This window comes from Octopus bimaculoides, chromosome 23, assembly GCF_046866305.1.
Source record: "Octopus bimaculoides isolate indiv1 chromosome 23, ASM4686630v1, whole genome shotgun sequence".
Lineage (NCBI taxonomy): Eukaryota > Metazoa > Mollusca > Cephalopoda > Octopoda > Octopodidae > Octopus > Octopus bimaculoides.
This window is the reverse complement of record NC_142950.1, coordinates 26,148,416-26,174,915: the sequence shown is the minus strand read 5'-3', so window position 1 is coordinate 26,174,915 and position 26,500 is coordinate 26,148,416. Positions and strand designations below refer to the sequence as shown.

The window sequence follows — 26,500 nt, the reverse complement described above, 5'->3', positions numbered from 1 at the left end:
ATTTCATATATCAACAATTGATCAAGTGAAATCGAACTTTTTCAATATCGGTATTTTTAAAATGAAAATCTTTGGAAAATATTTCATTAATTTTGTTTTTAAGCCAACATGATAAAAATGACAAAAAAAATATTACCTTGTGTCCTGTGGTGTCCGAATAAAAAAAAATGATTGTGTAAATCCCGTGATGTCTGAATAAACTTGGTATTAAAATATCTCTACACGTTTCTTTTTTTTTTTTTTCTTTCTCTAAAATGTGTAAACATTTTTTTGGCAGTCTCAGCTGTAAGCGAATGGAATAAATATTTATTCTCTCACCTCACTTCTCTTATCTAGTTCCCCCCCTCTCTCTCTCTTTATATATATATATATATATTCATATATATATATATATATATAAATAAGATATTTTCCGAACGCAGAGTGGCCGTTAGAACAGCAGAAATATATATATATATATATATATATATATATATATATATATATATATATATATATATATATATAAATAAAATTTTTAATTTAGTTCACTGATTCTCGGCACAACCTTTGTGGACCACCAGGGGTCCGCAGACCCCACGTTGGGAACCACTGCTAAATAGTAATTCTTTCTAATTTGGTTCAAGACCGGCAATTTTGAGGGAAAAAGGAAAGCGATTACATTAATCCCTTTAATTGACTGGGGATTTATTTTATTGTTCCCAAAAGAATGAAAGGCAATGTTGACCTCGGTGGAATTTGAACTTTAAATGTAAAGAACCAAAAGAAATTCCTCTGAGCTTCTTTTTGCTCCGACGAGCAAACGATTCTACAAAGCCGCTGCCTTCGTATTTCTTCTATTTTCTTCTGTTATTAGACTGCGGCCATACTGGGGCAGCGACTTGGAGAATTTTTTAGTCGAATGACTCGACCCCAGGACTTAACTTTTTTTTAGCCTGGTCCTTATTCTATCGGTCTCTTTTCCTGGACCATTAAGTTACAGAGACGTATACACACCAACACTGGTTGTCAAGTGGTAGCGGGTGACAAATACAGACACAGGCACAAACACACACACACAGGCACGCATACAAACACGCATATATATATATATATATATATATATATATATATATATATATATATATATATATATATATATCACGGGCTTCTTTCAGTTTCCATCAACCAAATCGGCTCGAGGATATAGAACTTTTCGAGTTGCCACACAGTGGAACTGAACCCGGAACCACACAGTGACGCTTAAGTTCTTCATTCTCTACGAAGTATAGTATAGGCCATCGACGACTTTTCTCCATTTTTCTCGACAGTGGGCTATCTTCAAGGCCACTCCCTCAGTAAGATAGGGAGAAACCCCTAAAGCAAGGCCTTCTTTTCTAAATTTTACTGGTTTTGAATTGTCATCGTTGCTTCTGTAACTTTCTGTTTTTGTCTTATGGTAAGGGTGTTGGCCTTACGGAGACCCATTTTTACATCTGGAAAGTAGTCTGGCTCTCCTCTAACCTAGCAGTATGTGACGCCATACCAGGAGCTTGAACTCCACATGCTTACATCTCGGGTCATTGAAGCTCACAAGTTACCACACAGCTACAAGGACTAGACCATGCTGTATGAAACTAATAATACAAATAATTTAATCTCAACGAGATCCTGCAATTCCTGTTTGCAATTACTATCTGCAATTATTAATAATGATAATTTCAAATTTTGTCATAAGACCAACAATTTCGTGGGGAGGGGGTACATCGATTATATTGACCTCAGTACTCAACTGGTACTTATTTTATTGACCCCGTATGGATGAAAAGCAAAGTCGGCCTCGGCAGAATTTGAACTCAGAACGCAAAGACGGACCAAAAGTCGCTAAGCATTTCTCCTATCGTGCTAACAATTCTGCCAGATTGTCGCTTTTTTTTTTGCAATTACCAATAATAATCCTTTCTACTAAAAGCACAAGGCCTGAAATTTTGGCGGAAGGGGACTAGTCGATTACATCGACCCCAGCGTTTCGCTGGTATTTAATTTATCGACTCTAAAAAGATGAATGCAAAGTCGACCTCGGCAGAATTTGAACTCAGAATGTGAAGACGGAGAGAATGTCGCCAAGTATTTTTTTTCCTGCGAGCTAACGGTTCTGCTAGCTTGCAGCCTTTTTTGCAATTACTACTAATACAAATGATTTAATCTTAACGAGACACTGCAATTACAATTTGCTCCACCTGTTATAAATACTCAAGTGAACTAGACTATCTACAGCCTGCCAGAAGATGTCGGTGATATTATTAACCCATTGCTTGCCATGAACCCTATTTGGGGATCTGCTAAAAACAGTCTCACTGACGGTTGTTCGTTGTATTTAAAGGGAATTGCTTATGTATATTGTATTTGCAGAGGTGTATTTAACAATATTTAGTAGTTAAAGTTTGTCATTATTATCCCTGGCTAATTCTAGGGGACATTTTATGTCATAAATTGCAATTTTTGAACTACAAAAATATTGACTGTTTTGAAAACGCTTTTGTTTTTTCTTTTGCATTTCCCATTTATATCATTCATTGATATTTCACACACATCCGCATTTGATACTATAGTTTCAAATAAAATAGAATGTTTATTATTGCAATTGAATATAACAGGATAAATATTCTTTTTTTTTTTTCAGCGATCCTCATTTGGGATTTTTCGCAAAATTTATCATAATTTCCAAAATAATTCACATGTGAAGAAAATTTAAATACAATATTTTACGTTTTTTTTTTTGCTCTTCAGGGCCCCAAAAAAAGCAAACCCCACTCTAACCAATGATTAATTTCCACTAAAATCAGACTCAGCCTACCGTCTTCGAAAATGAAAGGTCACGGTGGCTAATATATTTTTCCTGGGTTGCCATTCGTCGAAATTCTGATGAATCAGGGCTTATAAGGGCTGAAGCAACAACGATAACGACGATCCGAGCCGATGAAGGGATCACTACCTTGCCGTTCGCCCTACTAGAAAAAGGAACAAATGTCTCCCTCATGACACGCCCTGCCTGCCGCCTTAGAAAAAGAAATGGATAAAATACGCCTAAACAATTGGGATGGTCGTGGCTGGAATATCTCTGACCTTAGATGTGTTCAATTAAGGTTGACATGGTTAAGAACAACGATAACAACAGCTACAATACTGGTGCTAAATTTGGTATTAATTAAATACATTTATCTGTTATATTCGTGAAAATAAACAAAATAATAGCATAAACAAATGCAAAGAAGAGAAATTTTGACACAGGACTTAGCGGTTTTAGAGTAAAGGGTTTAATCGATTAAAACGGTCCCAGTACTTGATTGGTACTTTATTTTATCAACTACAATATAAATAAAATGAAAGGCAAAGTTGACCTCGGCTGGAATAGGACGTAAAGAGCCGGAACTAATATTGCAAAGCATTTTTCCGATTCTCTAACCATTCCGCGAGGTCGCCGCAATATGGCGAATAATAACAACTAATAACAAGGTTATTGATTTATTAATGTTTATTTAATAACAAACAGCACCAAATTCTATTAAGGATTGATATTTATCTTTTGAATTAGAGAGTTCTCATTTTTTTTAAGTCCTGTTTAATAATGGCCATTTCCTCCAAGACCAGCGTAACCATATCCACCGAAACCATGTCCATCAAAACCATGTCCATCAAAACCATGTCCATCATAACCGTGTCCTGCAAGAGCATGTCCATCGTAGCCATGTCCACCATAACCATATCCACCATAACCTAAACCGCCATAGCCGTATCCACCGTGCCCAGCAAGTCCACCGTGGCCAACAACACCACCGTGACCAACAACACCACCGTGACCAACAACACCACCGTGACCAGCAAAGCCACCGTGACCGGCAAGGCCACCGTGACCTGCTAGAGCACCACGACCAGCGAAACCGTATCCGCCAAAACCTCCGAAACCTACACGTCCATCAAAACCGGGACCAGCATATGCAGCATGTCCACCTTCAGCACCGTATGCATCAGCGTGTCCAGCTACAGCACTGTGTTCACCACCGTATGCATTGTGGCCAGCGTGAGCAACAAAGTTTCCGTATTTTTCCAACATGTCGTCCTTGTGTTTGTCGTGGTCCTCGTCATGTTCATGGTGTCCATAGTTGTCCACGTGATCGTGTTCATGGTTGCGGTAACCAACGTCGTAGGCGGCTTTCACACCGTCTTCACCGTGTTCAGAGTAGGCGTTGTTTGCTACGTGTTCAGCAGAAGCTACACCTTTGTGGGCTTCATCGTGGCCTTCTTTTCCATAGTGTTCACCATAGTGTTCACCGTGGGGTAAAACTGAACTGTTTACCAAAAGGAAGACGGATGCGAAAACAGCCAGGGCAAGAATGGACATGTTCATGATGGCAGTTTATAGAGGACGTGGAGATCTGAAAATAAGGGGAAAAAAGTTGTTAATTAAGGTGATTATAAGAGGCATTAATAATGTTAATTAAAAGATATTCAAGTTTAAAACAACTATTATATCATTGATCAATTATACTGTAACATTAATTTCAAATTTTAGAAGGCCAATGCTTTCAGGAGGGGTTAAATCGATTACATATACCCCAGGGTTCAACTTGTTCTTATTTTATCGACCCCGAAAGGATGAAAAGCAAAATCGGCCTTGGTGGCATTTGAATTCAGAACGTGAAGACAGACAAAATGACGCAAAGCATTTTGATAGGCGTGCTAACTATTCTGCCAGCTGGTCGCCCAGATTATTCAGTAATATTGGGAAAAGAATTGAAAAATTAAGAAACTTTCCGCTTTATCTATTCGTCTTTATGTGCCAGACATCTCTCGTCTTCAAATCTCATTATATTACCTAATGCTTTCACATTGTTTCTGTCTTAATGTCTCAGTCAAAAGAAGAACTTTAGAGCTTATGACGTCTTTCAGAGCTTCTGCAACTGGTAAAAGAAGTTATCTACAAACTGGATATCTTCCGGAATGCTTGCATCAAGGTGGAAGCCATTGAAGCAGTAAGGAGCTAGGTGATGGCGTTTAACTAGGACAGGAATTAAATTTCCCAGCAAAAATATGAACAACAGAAATGGTCCTTCAGAAAAGGCTTCTTTCTTCGGTTTCCAGTTTCTTTTAGAAGGTTTTGATCAATCAGAAGCAATACTATAGTGAAGACATTTGTCCATGTCCAACAAGCACTAATCATATGTAAAGTTTAGAGAACTAGTAGGTACTATTGCTAATGATGGGAGACAAGCGCATTTCACTGATGAGACTATAGTGATAATTATATGTTCTGTTGTATGTTGCCAATATTTTCACCAATTGTTATTATGTACCCTATTCGATGGAACGATGTGCATGCATATATAAATGTGTGTGTGTGTGTGTGTGTGTCTATGCATGGTATGTACGCTTATATGAATGTATGTATAAAACAGATATTCATATTTATTTTTATGCTCAGTTATAATAGAAACAATTTTACATTAATTTGATGCGTTACAGTATACTTTTGTAGAGTACAATGGCTTAGCAGGTCGAAACTTCGAGGTCACTGTCAACAGCAGTCTTGTTTAAGAATATATACCTGTGTGTGTGTGTGTGTGTGTGTGTGTATGTGTAAAGAGAGAGAGATAGGGGGAGACAGAGACAGAGAAATAAAGACAGAGCAGACAAACAAACAGAAAGAAAGAAAGATAGACTGATTGATAAATACATACATATATAGATGGTTATGCAATAAAATTTAGAGTACTCAATACATACAGTAGAGCGTTAGGGATAAAACATTGTAATTAATTGTTACCTTTTCAGAGCAAGTGAAATAATCTTCAGGTGACACAATAAAGCGGGTTATAAAATATCCGAGTCGTACATGGCCGTTTCCAGTATTTCATTACCATGTTAGGAGCGTAATTCATTAAATATGAATATTGTTTGGGTGAGTTATTTCCTTTGAGTAATTAGGCATTGTGGGGATAAAGACTCAAGACGAAGGAGGGGGGTTAAACTACTATGAAGAAACGGATGTGGAAAGTTAGAGCTGAATTTATAAGATACTAACTTAAAAGCCGCCAAAGCTAGCTCCTGTGGAGGGCTCTTCGTTGGGCCTTCTGCCCAACATTGACACTTCATGCATTGAGTATATATTAAATTTTATTAAACTTGCCCAATATTTTTCAAGCAATGAACAATTTTCGTCAAAGCAATGATACAATTTGTCGACTGGGAAATTATTGCAAAGCTGCATGACAAACATTTTTTGTCTTCCCATTCGGGGCGTCAGTACATTTTTTTTTTGTCTAACCTCTTTCTTTCTTTCTCTCTCTGTCTCTTTCTGTTGATTGTTTTCAACCAACACCATTAACAATACCACCGCCATCGCCACCACAACTGCCATATACACACCATTCAGGCATTTTTTTTTTCCTTAAGGTGTCAGAAAGTTTTGTATTAAAAAATCATAAAGGTTTCTTTCAATTTCATGTTTTGTATGAACAAACAATATTTACGAATTAGAAAAATATGTGAAGTTAGAATATCCCAAATGAATATATTATTCAAAGGAATTCCAACTCTGTTTTTATGTTGTAATTATATTCTTATAATATTAATGTTGGATATAGAGAAGTACTTGTCGAAGTGGAAACGGGCACTTTTTCTCACGTCATAACACAGAATGTTTTGTCCCATTTTTGTACTGTGGTACAAAAATGGGACATAATGGTTTGTTGGACAAAATGACACAGTTTTGGTTTGGTGGAGGTGAATTCTGCTTCATATATAATCTCTTCAGTGTTCAAAAACTACTTAAGATAGAATGCGTTTATAATTCTGAATGATGTGCAGTTAGCTTTAATTAATTTAGTTGGCTTTATGTTACGAATTTGTTCATGTTCTTAATACAGATGTATTGCAGTTTCATCTTGTATATACTCTTTTACTTTTTTACTTGTTTCAGTCATTCGACTGCGGCCATGCTGGAGCACCACCTTTAGTCGAGCAGATCGACCCCAGGACTTATTCTTTGTAAGCCTAGTACTTATTCTATCGGTCTCTTTTGCCGAACCGCTAAGTTACGGGGACGTAAACACACCAGCATCGGTTGTCAAGCGATGTTGGGGAGACAAATACAGACACAGAAACACATATATATAGATATACATATATACGACGGGCTTCTTTTTCAGTTTCCGCCTACCAAATCCACTCACAAAATTTTCTATGTCGAAGGTTGATTGGAAAATATTTATTTGTTACAGTTGAGAAAAAGTAGGAGAGAATTTGCGAGCAGTGAGACATAATTGCTACAGCCGGGAACGGTAATGAGGATAAGCTTTCACTACTTGGAAAATATTCTCATAAGGCGCGTCTCGAATAGCCTCTGACAACGAAGTCGAGGTCCTAGCCTGCTTGACGGTTAGATGTTAGCCAGGCAGAACTGCTTGATGCTGACAGAAGAAAAGGTGAGGGTTGGTTACTGGCTCCCAAAAACCAGTTGTTTACAGGTAGCTGAAGCTTGTTAATCTGGAAGGCAGTCCGTTTAGGGCAGTGGTTCTCAACTGTTTTTTTATCTATGGACCCCTTTCATTACTACTTTCCTCTGGAAGACACCCGCAGCTATTTGGAAACTAGTTTTATAGATATTTCTTTCAAAATTCCTATTTGCTTTCACACGTTCACTTGTGCAGGCTGAACTACGAATGTGAAATGTTAGAGAAAGAAACCTAGCTGTTCGTGCAATAAATACATCCAAAGTAACATTTTCCCATATACTAATGTGGGCCCTCAATTTATTATTTTGCTTGCATGGATCCCCCAGAATCAACCCCGGTTAAGAATCACCGGTTTAGGCGAAAGAAACTCCGATACAGAAGAATCGCTGCCGTGCGAGCTGACGCAAACAAGGCGGACCTCGATTATGTTAGAGACATCCGGCAGCCAGCCACAACCATTCTAACCAAATCTAGCGTGTTACAAATTCCAATGATGCCTTTTGCCGAACTGCTAAGTTACGGGACGTAAACAACAAGCATCGATTGTCAAGTGATGTTGGTGGACACACACACACACACACACACACGCACACATATATATATATATGTATATATTTATATATATATATATATATATATATATGTATATATATATATACATATATACGACGGGCTTCTTTCAGTTTCCGCCTACCAAATCCATTCACAAGGCTTTGGTCGGCCCGAGTCTATAGTAGAAGACACTTGTCCAGCAGTAGGGCTGAACCCAGAACCATGTGGTTGGTTAGCAAGCTACTTACCACACAGCCACTCCTGCGCTTATATTATCTATCTATGATTATCTATCTATGTATGAATGTATATACATAGGTGTAAATATACATACATGCATGCATATAGATAGATAGATAGATAGATAGATAGATAGATAGATAGATAGATAGATAGATAGATAGATGCAGGTTCTTTCAAGACAAAGAAATTTAGAAAGAAATTTCTTACCTCCCGGTAGTTGGTCAAACGGTCAATGAATGATGAAAACAGTTGGACATCAACCAATATATATAGTGGCTAAGTCTACCTGTGTCTAGCTGGTCAGTCTAGTATTATCTGTAATGTTGGAACAGACAACACACCTGTTCACTGACTGAAAATATGTGCAATGGCATTATTTTTTTTTTTTTTGTGCCGGCTCAAGTGGCCACTCAAACACGCTAGAATGTTATTTGTACTGATCTAAGAAATTTTGGTCACAGCTACTCAAACTTTGATAATACTGTGATGTGGGCGGTGTATGCACAGAGCACACAAACATAAATAAACTCACTCGCGCGCATACGCGAACGCACAAGCACAAAACCGCATATACATGTATACACATACATATAGATAGAATATATGCATATGCATGTATGCATGTGTGAGTATATATATATATATATATATATATATATATATATATATATACATACATATATGTATATATATATATATATATATACACATACATATATATATATGTGTGTGTGTGAGTGTATACACATATATTAGTGTGTGCGTCTGTGTGACTGTGCATGTATATATATATGTGTGTGTATATACATATATATACGTATATATATACATATATATATGCATATATATATATATATATATATATATATATATATACGTATATATATACATATATATATGCATATATATATATATATATATATATATATATATATATATATACGTATATATATACATATATATATGCATATATATATATATATATATATATATATATATATATATATATACGTATATATATACATATATATATGCATATATATATATATATATATATATATATATACGTATATATATATACATATATATATGCATATATATATATATATATATATATATATATATACGTATATATATACATATATATATATATATATATATATATACGTATATATATACATATATATATGCATATATATATACATATATATATGCATATATATATATATATATATATATATATATATATATATACATATATATATGCATATATATATATATATATATATATATATATATATATATATATATACATATATATATGCATATATATATATATATATATATATATATACGTATATATATACATATATATATATATATATATATATATATATATACGTATATATATACATATATATATATATATATATATATATATATATACGTATATATATACATATATATATATATATATATATATATATATATATATATATATATATATATATATATATATATATATATATATATACGTATATATATACATATATATATATATATATATATATATATATATATATATATATATATATATATATATATACGTATATATATACATATATATATGCATATATATATATATATATATATATATATATATATACGTATATATATATACATATATATATGCATATATATATATATATATATATATATATATATATATATATTGATAAACAAGTGTAAGTGGCATACGAGTGGGTATATATTTATGAAAAAGAAGTTTGAAAACGCCAATATATAAAAAATGAATTTTAATTTAACATGTTTCGGTTCTTGTAAAAACGAACCTTATCAAAACTACATATTTAATAAAATGAAATTAAATGAAGAGTTCATAATTGTTCCTTACTGGTGTCAATAGTCCACGTGGGGGCATTTTTTGTTGGTTGTAGTAGTAGTAGTGTCCCTGTTGGCATCAGGGACACTGCTACTACTACAACCAACAAAAAATGCCCCCACGTGGACTATTGACACCAGTAAGGAACAATTATGAACTCTTCATTTAATTTCATTTTATTAAATATGTAGTTTTGATAAGGTTCGTTTTTACAAGAACCGAAACATGTTAAATTAAAATTCATTTTTTATATATTGGCGTTTTCAAACTTCTTTTTTATAAATAAATATATATATATATATATATATATATATATATATATATATATATATATGCACACTAACATGTATGTAAATGCATATAAGTTTAAGTATATATATGATGTATATATAAACATACATATATATATGCCCAAACACAGACGCACAAACATAGACATATATATATATATATATATATATATATACGACGGGCTTCTTTCAGTTTCCATCCACAAAATCGACTCACAAGACTTTGGTCGGCCCGAGGCTATAGTACCAATATCGGTAAAAGGTAAATAAACAGCAAACAATCTTCTGACTGAATAAAAATCCATTATATGCATTAGAAGCAGTTATAAATTGAAACAGCGACCTGTGAATTACACTTTATTTAAATACATCGCGAAAGGCAAATTTACTGTAGTATTTGTCTTGAGCATTCGTCAGAAATATATTTGCTGAAAGATATCCTTAAAGAAACATATTCATAGAAAGTCGAATTTGTTGAAAGATAAATTGATCGAAGACATTGATCGAAGAAATGGCGGAATTTTACAAACAAATAAGTAAAAAAATATATATAATTCAAATATTTATTCCCCCTTTATGCTAAAATTTGCATGTTGTTATAAGTAGAACTGTGCAAGATATAAATTCATAGCGTATGAGGTCTGGTTAAGAAAATTATTTGTGGTAACCATAAAATATAAACAATCACGACACAAAATTGTTAGCGTCCTTCAGAAATAGATGCCAAATATACAATAATTGTCTGAGGTCGACTGCTTCAAGTATTACTGCCCTTTGAATTGTATTATTCATGTGTCTATGTTAGAAATAGTTGTTACTGTTACTGGTACTCCGTCGGTTTCAGTTGATCCGATTAACGGAAGAGCCTGTTTGTGAAATTACTCCACAGAAACGAGCGCCCTTAACGTTGTTCTCAGGGAAATTCAACATGACACAGAATGTGATAAAGCTGTCCCTATGAAATACAGATGCTACTCATTTTTGCCAGCTGAGTGGACTGGAGCAACGTGAAGTAAAGTGTCTTGTTCAAGGACTCAAAGCGCCACCGGGAATCGAACTCACGACCTTACGACTGTAAGCCGAACACTTTAACTAAGTCACATGCCATCACTTAGTTTATTACTAGTGTAATAACATCGGTTGTCAAGCGATAGTAGGAAGACAAATACAGACACACACAGATATATATATATATATATATATATATATATATATATATATATATATATATATATATATATATATATATGTATGTGTATACATATGAGAGGGATGACCACTAAGTGGACATCCATTATGCTAGATGTAGACCCCATATGGTCTGACCACTAAGAAAAGATTGTTCTCAAGAAAATTCAACAAACGCCAGAACTTAAGCGAGCAAGACAAATGAAAAGATACAAAATATATGTATCTTTTCATTTGTCTTGCTCTCTTACGCTCTGGCGTTTGTTGAATTTTCTTGAGAACAATCTTTTCTTAGTGGTCAGACCATATGGAGTCTAGCATAATGGATGTCCACTTAGTGGTCATACCTCTTATATGTATGTAATATAATTTTTTCTGAATCTTCAGATTTTTCAATATGCTAGGCCACTAGTTTTAAATTGATATTAATCAAATTAATATTCAATTTTTCACCCTTAATTGGTTATTTTCCCTAAAACTATATATATATATATATATATATGACGGGCTTCTTTCAGTTTCCGTCTACCAACTCCACTCACAAGGCTTTGGTTGCCCCGAGGCTATAGTAGGAGACACTTGCCCAAGGTGCCATGCAGTGGGACTGAAACTGAAACCATGTGGTTGGGAAGCAAGCTTCTTACCACACATTTACGCCTGCGCCTATATATTTCAGTTATAAAATAATTTCTTCTGATTATTTTAGAATTCCGATGTGTTCATTAATAAAATTCGATGTATTTCTGTTGATATTCATTCTCTTATACTTCAATACAGATAACCTGAAAGAAGGTGCGTGACTTAGTGATCAGAATATTCGGCTCACGATCATAAGGTCGTGAGTTCGAAAACCGGCGGCGCGTTGTATCCTCGAGCAAGACACTTTATTTCACGTTGCTCCAGTCCACTCAGCTGACAAAAATGAGTTGTACTTGTATTTGAAAGAGCCAACCTTGACACATTCTGTGTCACGCTGAATCTCCCTGACAATTACATCAAGGGTACGCGTGTCTCTGGAGTGCTCAGCCACATGCACGTTCATATCCCGACCAGGCTGTTCCGTTGATGGGATTAACTGGAACTTTTGTTGACGTAACCGACGGAGTGCTACATAACGTGAAAATAAATTTTAAAAATATATTGTTAAAAAAAGAGTTTCTATGAAGTTTAATTTTTCTTCAACAGATCCGCATTTTTCAACAAATACATCTTAAGAGCATTTAATGTCGATAAATTTCTTGTTCGCTCAATTTGTCTTAGGTCAATATGTTTTCCACAACTGTGTTTTCGATTAATATACCTCATCTCACACGTATGCATGTGTGTCTGTGAGTGTGTGTATTATGCATACATCTATGTGTTTGTGCTGTCTATATTTACTAAGTTCTTCTTGTCGGGAGTCAGAGTGTGTGTAAATTGAATTGTTAAAAAAAATTTCCATTAAAATATTAAAATAAATTCTAAAGATTCGACCATACAATTCACGTTGAACAGTTTTGATGGCAACAAAACTCCAATACGTATTGAATATATGTGTATGCGTCTGTGTGAGTGTGTGCTTCTATTGTCATGTCTTCTATTCCAATACAGTTCTTTGCATGTAAACGTAAAAATCATTACTAAACGCCTGGTATTCTCTTTTGTGATACTTCATGAATTGCCCCCACCCACCATCTACTAGTATTTACTCGTGCATATGTAGTGCCATACAATACTCGATTTTAACTGAAATAAAAAGCACGTGTGCGACGAATACACAAGAGGCTAAAATTACGAAGGGAAAATATTTTGTTCCAAAAGTTAACACCAAATTAGGGGTGTGACTTACACGCGAACAAATTTGATAATTACTACCATAGTTAAGTGTTCATCCGACTAAATCATATCTCATAAATAAGTATAAGCAGTGTCCGTGGAAAGTCTATGGTTATTTTGAAAAAAACCATGAGGTTATTTAAAGGTTGTAGAGAACAAAGAGATGAAGCATTTCATACTTAAGGCTAAGCGAAGTCTACATAGGTCCTGCTGAAAGTGCAATCCAAATTGATAGACCTTTGAAAACGTTATCCTTTGTTATACACTTGTCAAATCATCTCCCTTAGGAGTTGTAACATATTATTTTTTTCATTTTTACGTCAAGAAATAAAGAGACTTAACTATAAAACGAAATCGAAGATATTATCTATATTCTTTTCTACTCTAGGCACAAGGCCTAGAATAAAAATTAAGTACACAACTGGTACTTAATTTATCAACCTCGGAAGAATGAAAGGCAAAGTCGACCTCGGCGGAATTTGAACTCAGAACATAAAGACAGACGAAATATCGCGAAGCATTTCGCCCGGCGCGCTGGCCTTTCTGCCAACTCACCGCCTGACATTATCAATATCACCTGCTTCGGTCTGACTACGTTGGTAATTTTTTAACAAATCGTCATACGTTATTTTCATACCAGGGAAAAATGCATGTAACTAAACTTGAGCCTCGTTTTAAAGAACAAAGCACGGTAGCTGCTCTATAGAGCTGTAGGCTGTAAAAATGATAAAATCTTCGATGAAGGCGGTGAGCTGGCAGAATCGTTAGCACGCCTGGTGAAATGCTTAGCGGTATTTCGTATGCCGTTACATTCTGAGTTCAAATTCCACCGAGGTCGACTTTGCCTTTCATCGTTTCGGGGTCGATTAAATAAGTACCAGTTACGCACTGGGGTCGATATAATCGACTTAATCCCTTGGTCTGTGCTTGTTTGTCCCCTCTATGTTTAGCCCCCTGTGGGAAATAAAGAAATAAGATACGTTAGCACGCCGGGCGAAATGCTTAGCGGTATTTCGTCTGCCGTTACGTTCTGAGTTCAAATTCCACCGAGGTCGACTTTGCCCTTCATCTTTTCGGAGTCGATTAAATAAGTACCAGTTACGCACTGGGGTCGATGTAACCAGCTTGATCCCTTTGTCTGTCCTTGTTTGTGGTCAATAAAGAAATAAATGATAAATCTGTGATATTTGTGCAACTACAGTTGCTTGGTTCAGATGTCTACTTCGCAACCACGTGATTTCGGTTTCGGTTCCACTCTGCATAGCACAGCGGGCCTTCGACTTTGGGCCAATATCGTTTATTACAATTTCGTATTAACTTGTGTAAAATTTCGTAGAAGATTATGCGGAAGCCTATCGTATGCATACGGGTATGTATGCGTCTGTGCGTGAGTGTGTGTTTATCCTTATATTGCTAAGAGAGTGTGGAGGCGCAATGGCCCAGTGGTTAGGGCAGCGGACTCGCGGTCATAGGATCGCGGTTTCGATTCTCAGACCGAGCGTTGTGAGTGTTTATTGAGCGAAAACACCTAAAGATCCACGAGGCTCTGGCAGGGGATGGTGGCGAACCCTGCTGTACTCTTTCACCACAACTTTCTCTCACTCTTTCTTTCTGTTTCTGTTGTGCCTGTAATTCAAAGGGTCAGCCTTGTCACATCGTGTCACGCTGAATATCCCCGAGAACTACGTAAGGGGTACACGTGTCTGTGGAGTGCTCAGCCACTTGCACGTTAATTTCACGAGCAGGCTGTTCCGTTGATCGGATCAACTGGAACCCTCGTCGTCGTCGTCGTCGTAAGCGACGGAGTGCTAAGAGAGTGGTGCTGTTGTTTATGCTCCGTAACTTAGCGGTTCGACAATTACCGTTAAGTGAAAGAAGTATCAGGCTTAAAATTAAGAAATGGCATCGGCATGATCGACTAAACCCTTGAAGGCGTTGGTTCCAACACAACCGCAGCAAAGATGATGATGACAACGATGACAGAGATGGAGACGACGACGACGACGATGACGATAGGGATCACGATGATGACGGACGATGATGACCATGATGCTGACGATCTGGACGATGACGTCAACAATAACGATGATGATGATGATGATGATGACACCGCTGTTTCGTATATTATTTCTTTCTTTCTTCACCTTTCCTTTCTCAATCTAACTGTATAATCCCTCTCTCTCTCTCTCACACACACACACACATGCACACACCATGTAGAGGAGTACTGAATAATTTCGCATAATTGCATTTAACACATAGGTGTTATATGTTCATATATGAATGATTACATCACACCGGCGTGACAGAAATTAACCGGAAACTACTCTCTCTCTCTTTCGATCTGTCCCTCAATATATATGTGTGTGTGTGTGTGTGTGTGTGTGTGTGTGTGTGTGTGTATGTGTGTGTGTGTGTGTGTGCGCGCTATTTTATTTGTTCCAGCTAAACGATTGTCATCATGCTGGAGCACCACCAGGATACCTGTATACATACACACAGAAACACATACATACAAATATAGAAATTGTGTGTGTGTGTATATCTATCTATCTATCTATCTATCTATATAAATATATATATATATGACTGTATGATTATATGTGTGTGTATAGATGCGTGCATGTACATATATATATATATATATATATATATATACATATTCGAATGCATTCCTACAGGTGCACATGTAAATGCAAATGCATATGTGCTTGTGTGTGAGTGTGTGTGTGTGTGTGTGTGTATTTCTGCGCGTATGCGAGTCTGTAAGTATGTGTATGTGTGTGTATGTGTTTGTGTGTGTGTGTGTTTTTGTGTGTACCTGTTTGTGTGTGTGGGGGGGTGGGGGGTGCATGTGCGTATCGCTCACAACGCTGTATTCCCAAAATTCGAGCAACTTTGACCAAAAAAATACTTCTTTAAATAAATTCTGCCCGTTTTCGAGTGGCTACTTGATGCGAAAGACCAAACAACTTTGCCACTACACATATTTTTAGTCAATGAGTGGATGAGGTGAGGGTTGTAACAGTGACGATAATACTGGACAGACCAGTAAAACAACGCCGGGACATAACTGTATATATATTGGTCGGTTTCTCTATTTCGTCATCATTCACTGATCGCTTGACCAACTGCCGAGAGGTAAGACTTAAGATATTCTGGAATATCTTTCATTTTTCATTTGCTACTTTTCAATCACCTGCCCTGAAGAGTTTAGTCCAGTGGTTTCTGAACTGGGGTCTATATGGCCTCTGAGGGTCCATATAAGATTTCTTGGGGTCCGCGTGACAAAATAGTAAATCAGGGATCCTCAATAGTATTTTAAGGGCCCCTGAAGAAAATTTTGCTCTAGATGTATGTATTGGTATGTATTGCAAGAAACAGCTAGGTTTCTTTCTCTAACAGTGGAGGTGCAATGGCCCAGTGGTTAGGGCAGCGGACTCGCGATCATAGGATCGCGGTTTCGATTCCCATATCGGGCGTTGTGAGTGTTTATTGAGCGAAAACATCTAAAGCTCCACGAGGCTCTGGCAGGGGATGGTGGCGAACCCTGCTGTACTCTTTCACCACAACTTTCTCTCACTCTTACTTCCTGTTTCTGTTGTGCCTGTAATTCAAAGGGTCAGCCTTGTCACACACTGTGTCACGCTGAATATCCCCGAGAACTACGTTAAGGGTACACGCGTCTGTGGAGTGCTCAGCCACTTGCACGTTAATTTCACGGGCAGGCTGTTCCGTTGATCGGATCAACTGGAACCCTCGACGTCGTAAGCGACGGACTGCCAACAACAACTCTTTCTCTAAAACTTTACATAGTTCAACCTACACAAGTTAATGTGTGAAGAACAAAATAGGGAATTTTAAAGAAATTTCTATAAAGTTTATTGAATGACCACAGGGGTCCTCCAGAATAAAATAGTAATCAAAGGGGTCGATAAGTTTTTAAAATGGTTGAGAACCCCTTGTTTAGTTGAACAAAACAACCTCAATACTTTGTTTTTTATTTTTAATTTCTCAGCCTGATACTGAACCGCTGAGCTACTTGAGACGTAAACCAAGCAACACCGGTTGTGAAGCGGTGGTAGGGGAAAAACACAAACACAAGGGCACATGCACATGCATACATACATATACACACGCACACACGCGCACACACACACACACACATCTTTTACCTTCAAACTTTTATCCTTTGCCTGTTCCAATAGACTGCGGCCACGCTAGGGCACCACCTTGAAGAATTTTAGTTGAATGAATTGATCCCCAGAACATTTTTTAAAGTCTAGTACATATACTGTCAATTTTTTTTGCTGAAACGCTAAATTACGAGAACATAAATGCACCAACACCGGTTATCAAGTGGTGAGGGTGGTTAAACACAGACACAAAGACAAAGACACTTGTGGGATTATGTTGAACAGCTGCTCTCACGTGTAGGACAGATCTGTCTGTTGGCCGGGTCTGTAGTAATGATCGAACCGCCTCCCTCCTTCAACCAGGCAGGCAAGGCAGTTTTCTTTTGCCTGGTGGCTGTGACGAAAGAATTTGTTTGGTGGACAAGGCTGAAAGGCTTGAGGGCAGATACAGTCTTCTTTGGTAGAGCTCTTATTGATTTTTTCTCAAGTTTCACTTGAAAAGGAAATTGAGAGCAGAGAGTGAAGTGCTGTTCTCGAGTGGGTTTATTGAAAAGTGAGTGAAGGTTGCGAAAATGGTAAAAGTGGATGATACCTCTCTAAGTGTAGACTTGTGAGTCGGAGAGAAGGAATTTAAGAGGGCACTTGTTCCTAGGGGTTCAGGGAAATCTCGGATAGTGGGGTTCTTCGGTTATCCCTAGAGGGGTTCCTGTATCAAGAGGGCCACATCTCTATCATCCTCCACCCCTTCTTTTCTTTTACCTTTGTATGCTAAGCATATGTCCCTTTCTTTTCTAGTGTATACCGTGTATACTTCTTTTTATATCACTTCATTATCATATATAAACCCCCCACACTTTATGTCTGTCTCTGTGTTGTCTCCCTCATCCTTCACCCTTGTGGCAAATAAATGAAATCATTATTATTATTATTATTATTATTATTATTATTTGTCAGCTGTTCACTACCAGTGAACTAAGGTAACACCTCTTATTTTTCGAGCACCTTCTTGAGTATTCGAGCGGTTCCAAACAGTACTGTTTTCTGCAAGTGCTCCACCCTTATTGCAGCCCCTATTTGTTCCACGTACTTCTCGAGATTTTTGCTCACTGTTCCCAAGGGCTCCTACAATTATTGGTACTACTGCTACCTTTTTCATCGACCACAACTGCTTAACTTCCCAAGCTAACCTATCATATCTCTCGACTTTTTTTTCTTCCTTATCGCATACCTTGTTGTCCATGATCCAGCATAGTTAGTTTTCTTTCTCAATTAAGACTATTCCTATTCTCAATTTCATGGTCGCACTGAATCATAAAATCACATAAGATCTTTACATTTCTTTTTTCGACAATGCCTTATTATTATTATTATTATTATTATTATTATTATCATTAGTATTATTAATATCATTATTAAATGGCACCGAGGTTAACTTGCCTTTCATCCTTTCGAGGTTGATAAATTGAATACTAGTTGAGTATTGGGGTCGATGTAATCGACTTAACCCGTCTCCCAAAACTTCAGTCCTTGTGCCTTTAGTAGAAAGGATTATTATTATTTGTTTACGAGAAACGTTTTGAATATGCAAATAAAGCTCCTATTCCATTATGTCGGCTACAATCTAATGATACTGAGTGCTGAACCAGTTTGTTGGGGTTGCACCGAGCTGTACCGATGTAATGTAGAATAAATATAGTAATAATATGGCTGGTTGTTGACAAATTTTTCCATTTTGTAAGGGTAATTTACCCAATATTTCTGCTGTTCTAATGGCGTTTCTGCGTTTGAAAACAAATTGTCATATTTTTATCTTACAATACATATTTCAACGCTTATAAAAAACAAATGTTAGTTCGGTTATATATATATATGTATATATATATATATATATACACTCTTTCTGACACACACACATACACGCACACACACACACACACATACATACATATATATATACATATATATATATATATATATATATATATATATATATATATATATATATATATATATAGTTGTATCTCTAAATATCTTTTAAACATTATAATTAATCTTTGTTTTTCTTTACTTTCAGATCTCCACTTCCTCTATAAACTGCCATCATGAACATGTCCATTCTTGCCCTGGCTGTTTTCGCATCCGTCTTCCTTCTGGTAAACAGTTCAGTTTTACCCCACGGTGAACACTATGGTGAACACTATGGAAAAGAAGGCCACGATGAAGCCCACAAAGGTGTAGCTTCTGCTGAACACGTAGCAAACAACGCCTACTCTGAACACGGTGAAGACGGTGTGAAAGCCGCCTACGGCGTTGGTTACCGCAACCATGAACACGATCACGTGGACAACTATGGACACCATGAACATGACGAGGACCACGACAAACACAAGGACGACATGTTGGAAAAATACGGAAACTTTGTTGCTCACGCTGGCCACAACGCATACGGTGGTGAACACAGTGCTGTAGCTGGACACGCTGATGCATACGGTGCTGAAGGTGGACATGCTGCATATGCTGGTCCCGGTTCTGATGGACGTGTAGGTTTCGGAGGTTTTGGCGGATACGGTTTCGCTGGTCGTGGTGCTCTAGCAGGTCACGGTGGCCTTGCCGGTCACGGTGGCTTTGCTGGTCACGGTGGTGTTGTTGGTCACGGTGGTGCTGTTGGTCACGGTGGTGCTGTTGGTCACGGTGGTGTTGTTGGCCACGGTGGACTTGCTGGGCACGGTGGATACGGCTATGGCGGTTTAGGTTATGGTGGATATGGTTATGGTGGACATGGCTACGATGGACATGCTCTTGCAGGAAACGGTTTTGCTGGTCATGGCTTTGATGGATATGGCTATGGACATGGCCATTATTAAACATGACTTTTAAAAAAATGAGAACTCCCTAATTCTAAAGAAAAATACCAATAATTAATACAATTTGTTGCTGTTTGTAATTAAATAAACGTAAAATTACTGTCAATGTTGCTGGCAATTATTTCTTGTCTTTTTTCTTCTTTTTTTCTTCTTCTGTATATTATTTTTTCATATCATAACAATTTTATATTTGGTACTATTTACGTATATAAATTAAAACCACTTTCTTCTTCAACAACATCCAACAAACATACTGAAATCACCATAATTTGGTTGATGCGAGATGAAGCTTATGGTTTGGGGCAATGTTCTTTCTGGTATGCCTGTAGAAAAGTAGCGTCAGAAAGTGTAAGAGAGAGTGTTAAATGAAAATGCAACCCTGCAGTAAATTAAAACTGTCTGTATCTGAGATCTCGAAAAGCAAAGATTGTTTGAAAAATCACGTTTTGAGAAAAATATATATAGATTAGAATCTTAAAGAATTTTCTAGACACTGTAGGCTTTAATAATTGCTTACCTTTAGTAATAGTTGCATACTACAAACCAATTAATAAGCTGTTTTCATTATTATAGTATAGATGCTTACTTTGTTTTATTCAGAATTACAAGCTTACAGACTTTTTAAGTCTGGTGACGCTCCAGTATGAATTCTGAATGTAAATGCTTCATGAGTCCTTAGTGGCTTTTAAAGACCACTTCTCAGATAATTCATTGAAAGATATGAGTCTTCTCACAAGACATGGGCATAAATCTGGTGCTTGTTTGTGACAGTAAGTAAGCCGAATAAATAGAGAATAAAATCTGCTCTAAAATCCAGTAATATGTCGATAGTAGATTTCAATTCCTAACTTAGGACTCCAGATGAATGCCTGGACCATTCAACAAACCACACTTCTATTTTTACGGTGTATTACGATGAAGAAATTATTAACTGATAATAGCCTGATTGATAACGTTGTTCCCAAGTACTTACTTAATAACAGTTCACTGTTGCATATATGGCATGTATTTGATTTGGTGACAGTGCATTTAAAATCTTTTGTAAGAAGTAATTTGAATGATCTGCGATAGACTGACTTCCGTATCTAGATAATCTCTGAATACCTTGCTCTTTATGCATAATACTCCAAGAGAGACAAACGACTCATACAAAATGCGCGTTAAAATGATCCTCGACATTAATTAATTCTCACTGGATGTTCTTCTTCTAAACCCAAATTAGGGAGAAAAAAGCAATATATCTGACCATCGAAACGACACTTCATACTATAAATCTGTAAACGTCAAAGAGAAGGAGTGAGAGTCCACACAAGGCAGATGTACAGCATATGTAGAATAGTGTTTATATCTGTCGACTATTTGTGGAGGCGCAATGGCCCAGTGGTTAGGGCAGCGGACTCGCGGTCATTGGATCGCGGTTTCGATTCCCATACCGGGCGCTGTGAGTGTTTATTGAGCGAAAACACCTAAAAGTTCCACGAGGCTCCGGCAGGGGATGGTGGCGAACGCTGCTGTACTCTTCCACCACAACTTTCTCTCACCCTTACTTCCTGTTTCTGTCGTGCCTGTAATTCAAAGGGTCAGCCCTGTCACACTGTGTCACGCTGAATATCCCCCGAGAACTACGTTAAGGGTACACGTGTCTGTGGAGTGCTCAGCCACTTGCACGTTAATTTTACGAGCAGGTTGTTCCGTTGATCGGATCAACTGGAACCCTCGACGTCGTAAGCGACGGAGTGCCAACAACAACAACTGTCGACTATCTACAAGCTGGAGGTCTGATTGACTAGGAGTGATCATGTGATGCAAAACAACAAATTTCAGTGTAGGCAAAAATAAAGAAAACTTCATATGTATAACTTCATTACGTCTTTGTAATAATGGCAGAGAGATTGTAGATATGGTGGATGATTGGACTAAACTGTAGTCAGTTATGTCACGTTAATTTTTGAGTCCAAACCCTGCCCTTCATCGTTCCCTCACTCCGGAGTCTATAGAATAAGTAACAGCCATTTACTGAGATAGATTAAACTAGAAATAACCTTCCGCATATCAGATTGAATTCACTGCATGTTGTGTCTGGACAAATTACTTTATTCTTGGTACCAGTTGAAATGGATATGTACAAGAATCAGCACAGATATAGTATGGTGTCTAGGCTGAACGAAGAGTATGCTTGAATGTAAAAGGTCAGGGTGGAATGAGGGGGGGGGGGGGGGGTGAAATGATGTGCGTTGGAATAGAAGGCGCAGGAGACGATGGCAAATCATGAATGTATAAGTGGAGGTATGTGGGGGGACAAAACTAAACCCTAAAGCACGTCTGAGTGGATAAAGTGTGAGTCAACAAGAGCTCCATGAGAACACACCGGGGCAATGAAATATGATACGAAGCCACCATTCCAAGAGTCGGGAAACAGATAGACAGCTAAGAGAGTTTTTTTTTTTTCAAGAGATTAACCAACCATAATGATATCAAAGGCAACAACACTGCTTTCACCAAATTTCTCGACGGTGAGAGTCACTAACGAGTGACATGGGGGAGAGGAATAAATCTTGTACATGGTAATGTGAAGGCGCATGGCTTAGTTGTTAGAGTGCCATGCTCACAATCATAAGGTAGTGAGTTCGATTCCCAGACCGGGATGTGTGTTCTGTTCTTGAGCAAGACACTTTGCTCCAGTTCGCTCAGTTGTAGAAACGAGTTGTGACGTCACTAGTGCCAAGACGTATCAGCCTTTGCTTTTCCCTTGGCTAACATCAGTGGCATGGATTTGGAGGGGGCTGATACGCATGCGCGACTGCTGATCTTCCATAAACAACATTCCCCGGACTTGTGTCTTGGAGGGGAACTTTCTAGGTGCAATCCCATGATCATTTATGACCAAATGGGGTCTTTGCTCTTTGCTTACATGGTAGTCATGAAGAAGGGTGTAAGATTCAATGAAGTGAAAAAGGTTGTTAATGATTTTCACAGTCACGTTGAGATGTTGGAAGTGAGTGTGACAAAACATTTGTTGCCAGATTGAGAGGGGTTGCTCATCTGGGGAATAGGATATGGCAAAGCATGTTCCCAAAAATCGGGATAGAGATTGCTAGAGTGAGAGGGATAGATATTAAACAGTTTGGTGAAGACAAGAATTAGCTCTGGGGCGTATTTTTTTTAGGGTAATGGCAGGGGTTTTATCAAAGCCAATGGTCTCGTTGAATTGAAGTGACCACAAGCAGATTCACGCATGTAGTTGTGTGTGTGTGTGTGTGTGTGTGTATTCTTTTATTGTTTTAAGTGTTTCATTCATTTGACTGCGGCCATGCTGGAGCACCGCTTTTAAGGAGTTTTTTTTTGGTCGAAATTGACCCTAAGACTTATTCTTAGTAAGCCAAGTACTTATCGGTGTCTTTTGCCGAACCGCTAATTTACCAGGACGTAAACACACCAACATCGGTTGTCAAGAGATGGGAGTGGGCAAAGACAGACACACATAAAGATATATATATATATATATATATATATATATATACATACGACGGGCTTCTTTCAGTTTCAAGCTACTAAATCCACTGACAAGGCTTTGGTCGGCCCGTGGCTATAATAGAAGACATTTGCCCAAGGTATAACGCAGAGGGACTGAACCTGCAACCATATGGTTGGAAAGCAAGCTTCTTACCTCACAACCACGCTTGTGCCTATCCACACGGCCTCGTCTTCGCGCGCGCGCGCGTATATATATATATATATATACATATATATGCATATATATATATATGCATATATATATGCATATATATATATATGCATATATATATATATGCATATATATATATATATGCATATATATATATATATGCATATATATATATATATGCATATATATAACTTGTAGGATAAAGCATGTAAGATATCTCCAACTGGAAATTCTTCAGAAACAGAGTCAACTAATATATTATTTGATTTTCTGTCTGACGAAATGACGATATTGTAATAAGCAGACGTGCTTCAAAAAGACACACCTTGGATTTTAGACCTAACTATATGATATACATGTACACATTCACGCGCGCATTTGTAGAACGAAGAAACAATAACTGACTGTTGAAAGTAAGTTAGTCAGATACATAGATAGACAGACAGACAGACAGATAGATATGTAGATAGATAGATATGTAGATAGATAGATAGATAGATAGATTTTGAGGTAGGCAAATGACTAAAACACACGTAGGAAAGTATTATGTATGTATGTATGTATGTATGTATGTGGATATACATGTATGTACTATTGTCCACGCGGTACACACAACACAATAACCGAATATAATAAACAGGGCTGTATTTTTTTCGCTTATTGTCCCGTTAACATACCTTGAATATATTTATGAGCTCATGAATAAGTCGATCCTTCTGTTGTATCGAAACAATCAGCACACAGCCTCTGCAGTTAACTGTTCTGCCTTGTTTTGTATTTGAGAGCACAAATAATTACAATTATTCATGATCATTTTGACCTTGTATGAGGGCAACACTAACCGACTTCTTGTTTGTAAACTGAACTGGCTGACAATCTTAAACAGTAAAATAAGTTCCCCACGTCTTCTAAAACGAACAGAAAGGACGACTTTAAAGATTGTGAAATTACGCTCGGATGAATTCTTCCCTCATGACTGTCTAACAAAATTTCTGTGTGTCTTTTGTCAGTAAAATGTTATTTTCTGTTTGCTTCTATCTAGAAATCAAAGGAAGTGACTACCATTCCCTTCAAACTTTGCTTTTGTCACCTGGACATCAATGTTTTAAAACTGGTCTGTTTTCCATTACATTTCAGACAGATTCAGTGCTGAGTTGTTGAAGCAGGAATATTCTTATAACAAATATTCTACTCAATACCACAGATTTGTTCGTCAGTTGCTTAGCCTTAACCACTTGAGCATATCCTTTAGTGGCTGACAATATATGGATCTCTGATGGGAAGCAGGGGGTTATGGGGGGAGCATCATAATCATGTGTTGAGAGGGATTTGTGGGGATTTGAATAAATGTAACAAAAAAAAATTTTGAAGGAAATGTTAGCCGTTTTTCATACTTTCTAGGGGTAAGCAAATCGCTTTACTCAGTGTAACCAGACTGGTGTGACAAATTGACAACAACCAAAGACTTGACGATGTTTAGATATAAATAATAATTCTTAGTTTAGAGAGTTGTAAGCCTAATAATCGAATAAGTGAAATGAAAAGAAAATTAAAGGAAAATGAACAATCGAAACTGAAACGGAAATGGTAAAGTGGTGCTTCTGTTTACGTAAACTTAAAAAATTCTACCAAAACTAAATCCATGCTACAGCTCATCCGTGCAAACCGAGTATCGTGTAAACCGAGGGGCAGCGACCATGGGCTCTAAAATGACGTGTCGATGTGTGAGTAAGTATGTGTCTGTAATGTGTGGGTGTGTGGATGATGATGTGGGTGCTGGGAAGTGGTCAGTGCTAATGTGTGCAAAATGGTATGATGTGGTGTGATGTGGTGTGGTGTGGTGGTGTGTGGTGTGGTATATATATATATATATATATATATATATATATATATATATATATGTATATATATATATATATATATATATACACACACACATGTATATATATGTATGTATGTATGTATGTATTATAAATGCTTTTATGTATAAAGTAAGCCTCAGGCCTCTTAAATCAATCTCATTTACTCATATTTGCCAAGAAAAGGAGGAAAAGTTTCAAACTGTTATTTTGCACACTGAAGTTCGTTGGCCATCAGAAGGTCGAATATTTTGACGTGTTAACAAATTAATAGAAATATTGAAATAATATCAAGAAGCAGGATGCAGAGAAAGATACTATCTCTCATCGATTGATAAAATTTATACCAAAATGAGAAACAACGTAGTGACCTATGAAAGAAAATAAAAATAAAAATTTTCCAAAACTGCTGAGTATTATTCAATCTTTAGGATAAAAGTCCTTCTCTGTATAGACTCATAGGGCTGGTTTA

The 26,500-nt window shown here is 36.8% G+C and overlaps 3 protein-coding genes across 8 annotated transcripts in view; 1 reads left to right on the top strand and 2 right to left on the bottom strand.

Moving 5' to 3' along the window:
* The window catches only part of LOC149131338 (uncharacterized), a 35,960-nt gene extending 34,556 nt beyond the window's left edge, over positions 1-1,404 (bottom strand). The window contains exons 1-2 of the mRNA XM_089340730.1: positions 1,388-1,404; positions 137-311 (exon numbers count right to left, since the gene is read on the bottom strand). Coding sequence (XP_089196856.1) covers positions 137-311; positions 1,388-1,404 — 192 coding nt within the window. The remainder of the gene's footprint in view (positions 1-136; positions 312-1,387) is intronic.
* Positions 1,405-3,499: 2,095 nt separating this feature from the next.
* LOC128250632 (uncharacterized) overlaps positions 3,500-26,500 on the bottom strand; it is a 67,793-nt gene continuing 44,792 nt past the window's right edge. For 4 of the 6 annotated variants that reach the window (XM_089340705.1, XM_052976075.2, XM_089340707.1 and 1 more), the window contains one exon: positions 3,500-4,415. In XM_089340705.1, the coding sequence (XP_089196831.1) occupies positions 3,602-4,387 (786 nt within the window). In that variant the 5' untranslated portion in view covers positions 4,388-4,415 and the 3' untranslated portion in view covers positions 3,500-3,601. Of the gene's footprint in view, positions 4,416-5,803; positions 6,136-8,495; positions 8,571-26,500 lie in introns of those variants that run through there. The other 2 variants (XM_052976076.2, XM_089340708.1) reach the window with 2 other exon arrangements.
* On the top strand, positions 16,592-20,605 carry LOC149131337 (uncharacterized). The gene is made up of 2 exons (XM_089340251.1): positions 16,592-16,625; positions 19,695-20,605. The coding sequence occupies exon 2, from the start codon at positions 19,723-19,725 to the stop codon at positions 20,482-20,484; it is 762 nt and encodes a 253-aa protein (XP_089196377.1). The 5' UTR covers positions 16,592-16,625; positions 19,695-19,722; the 3' UTR covers positions 20,485-20,605.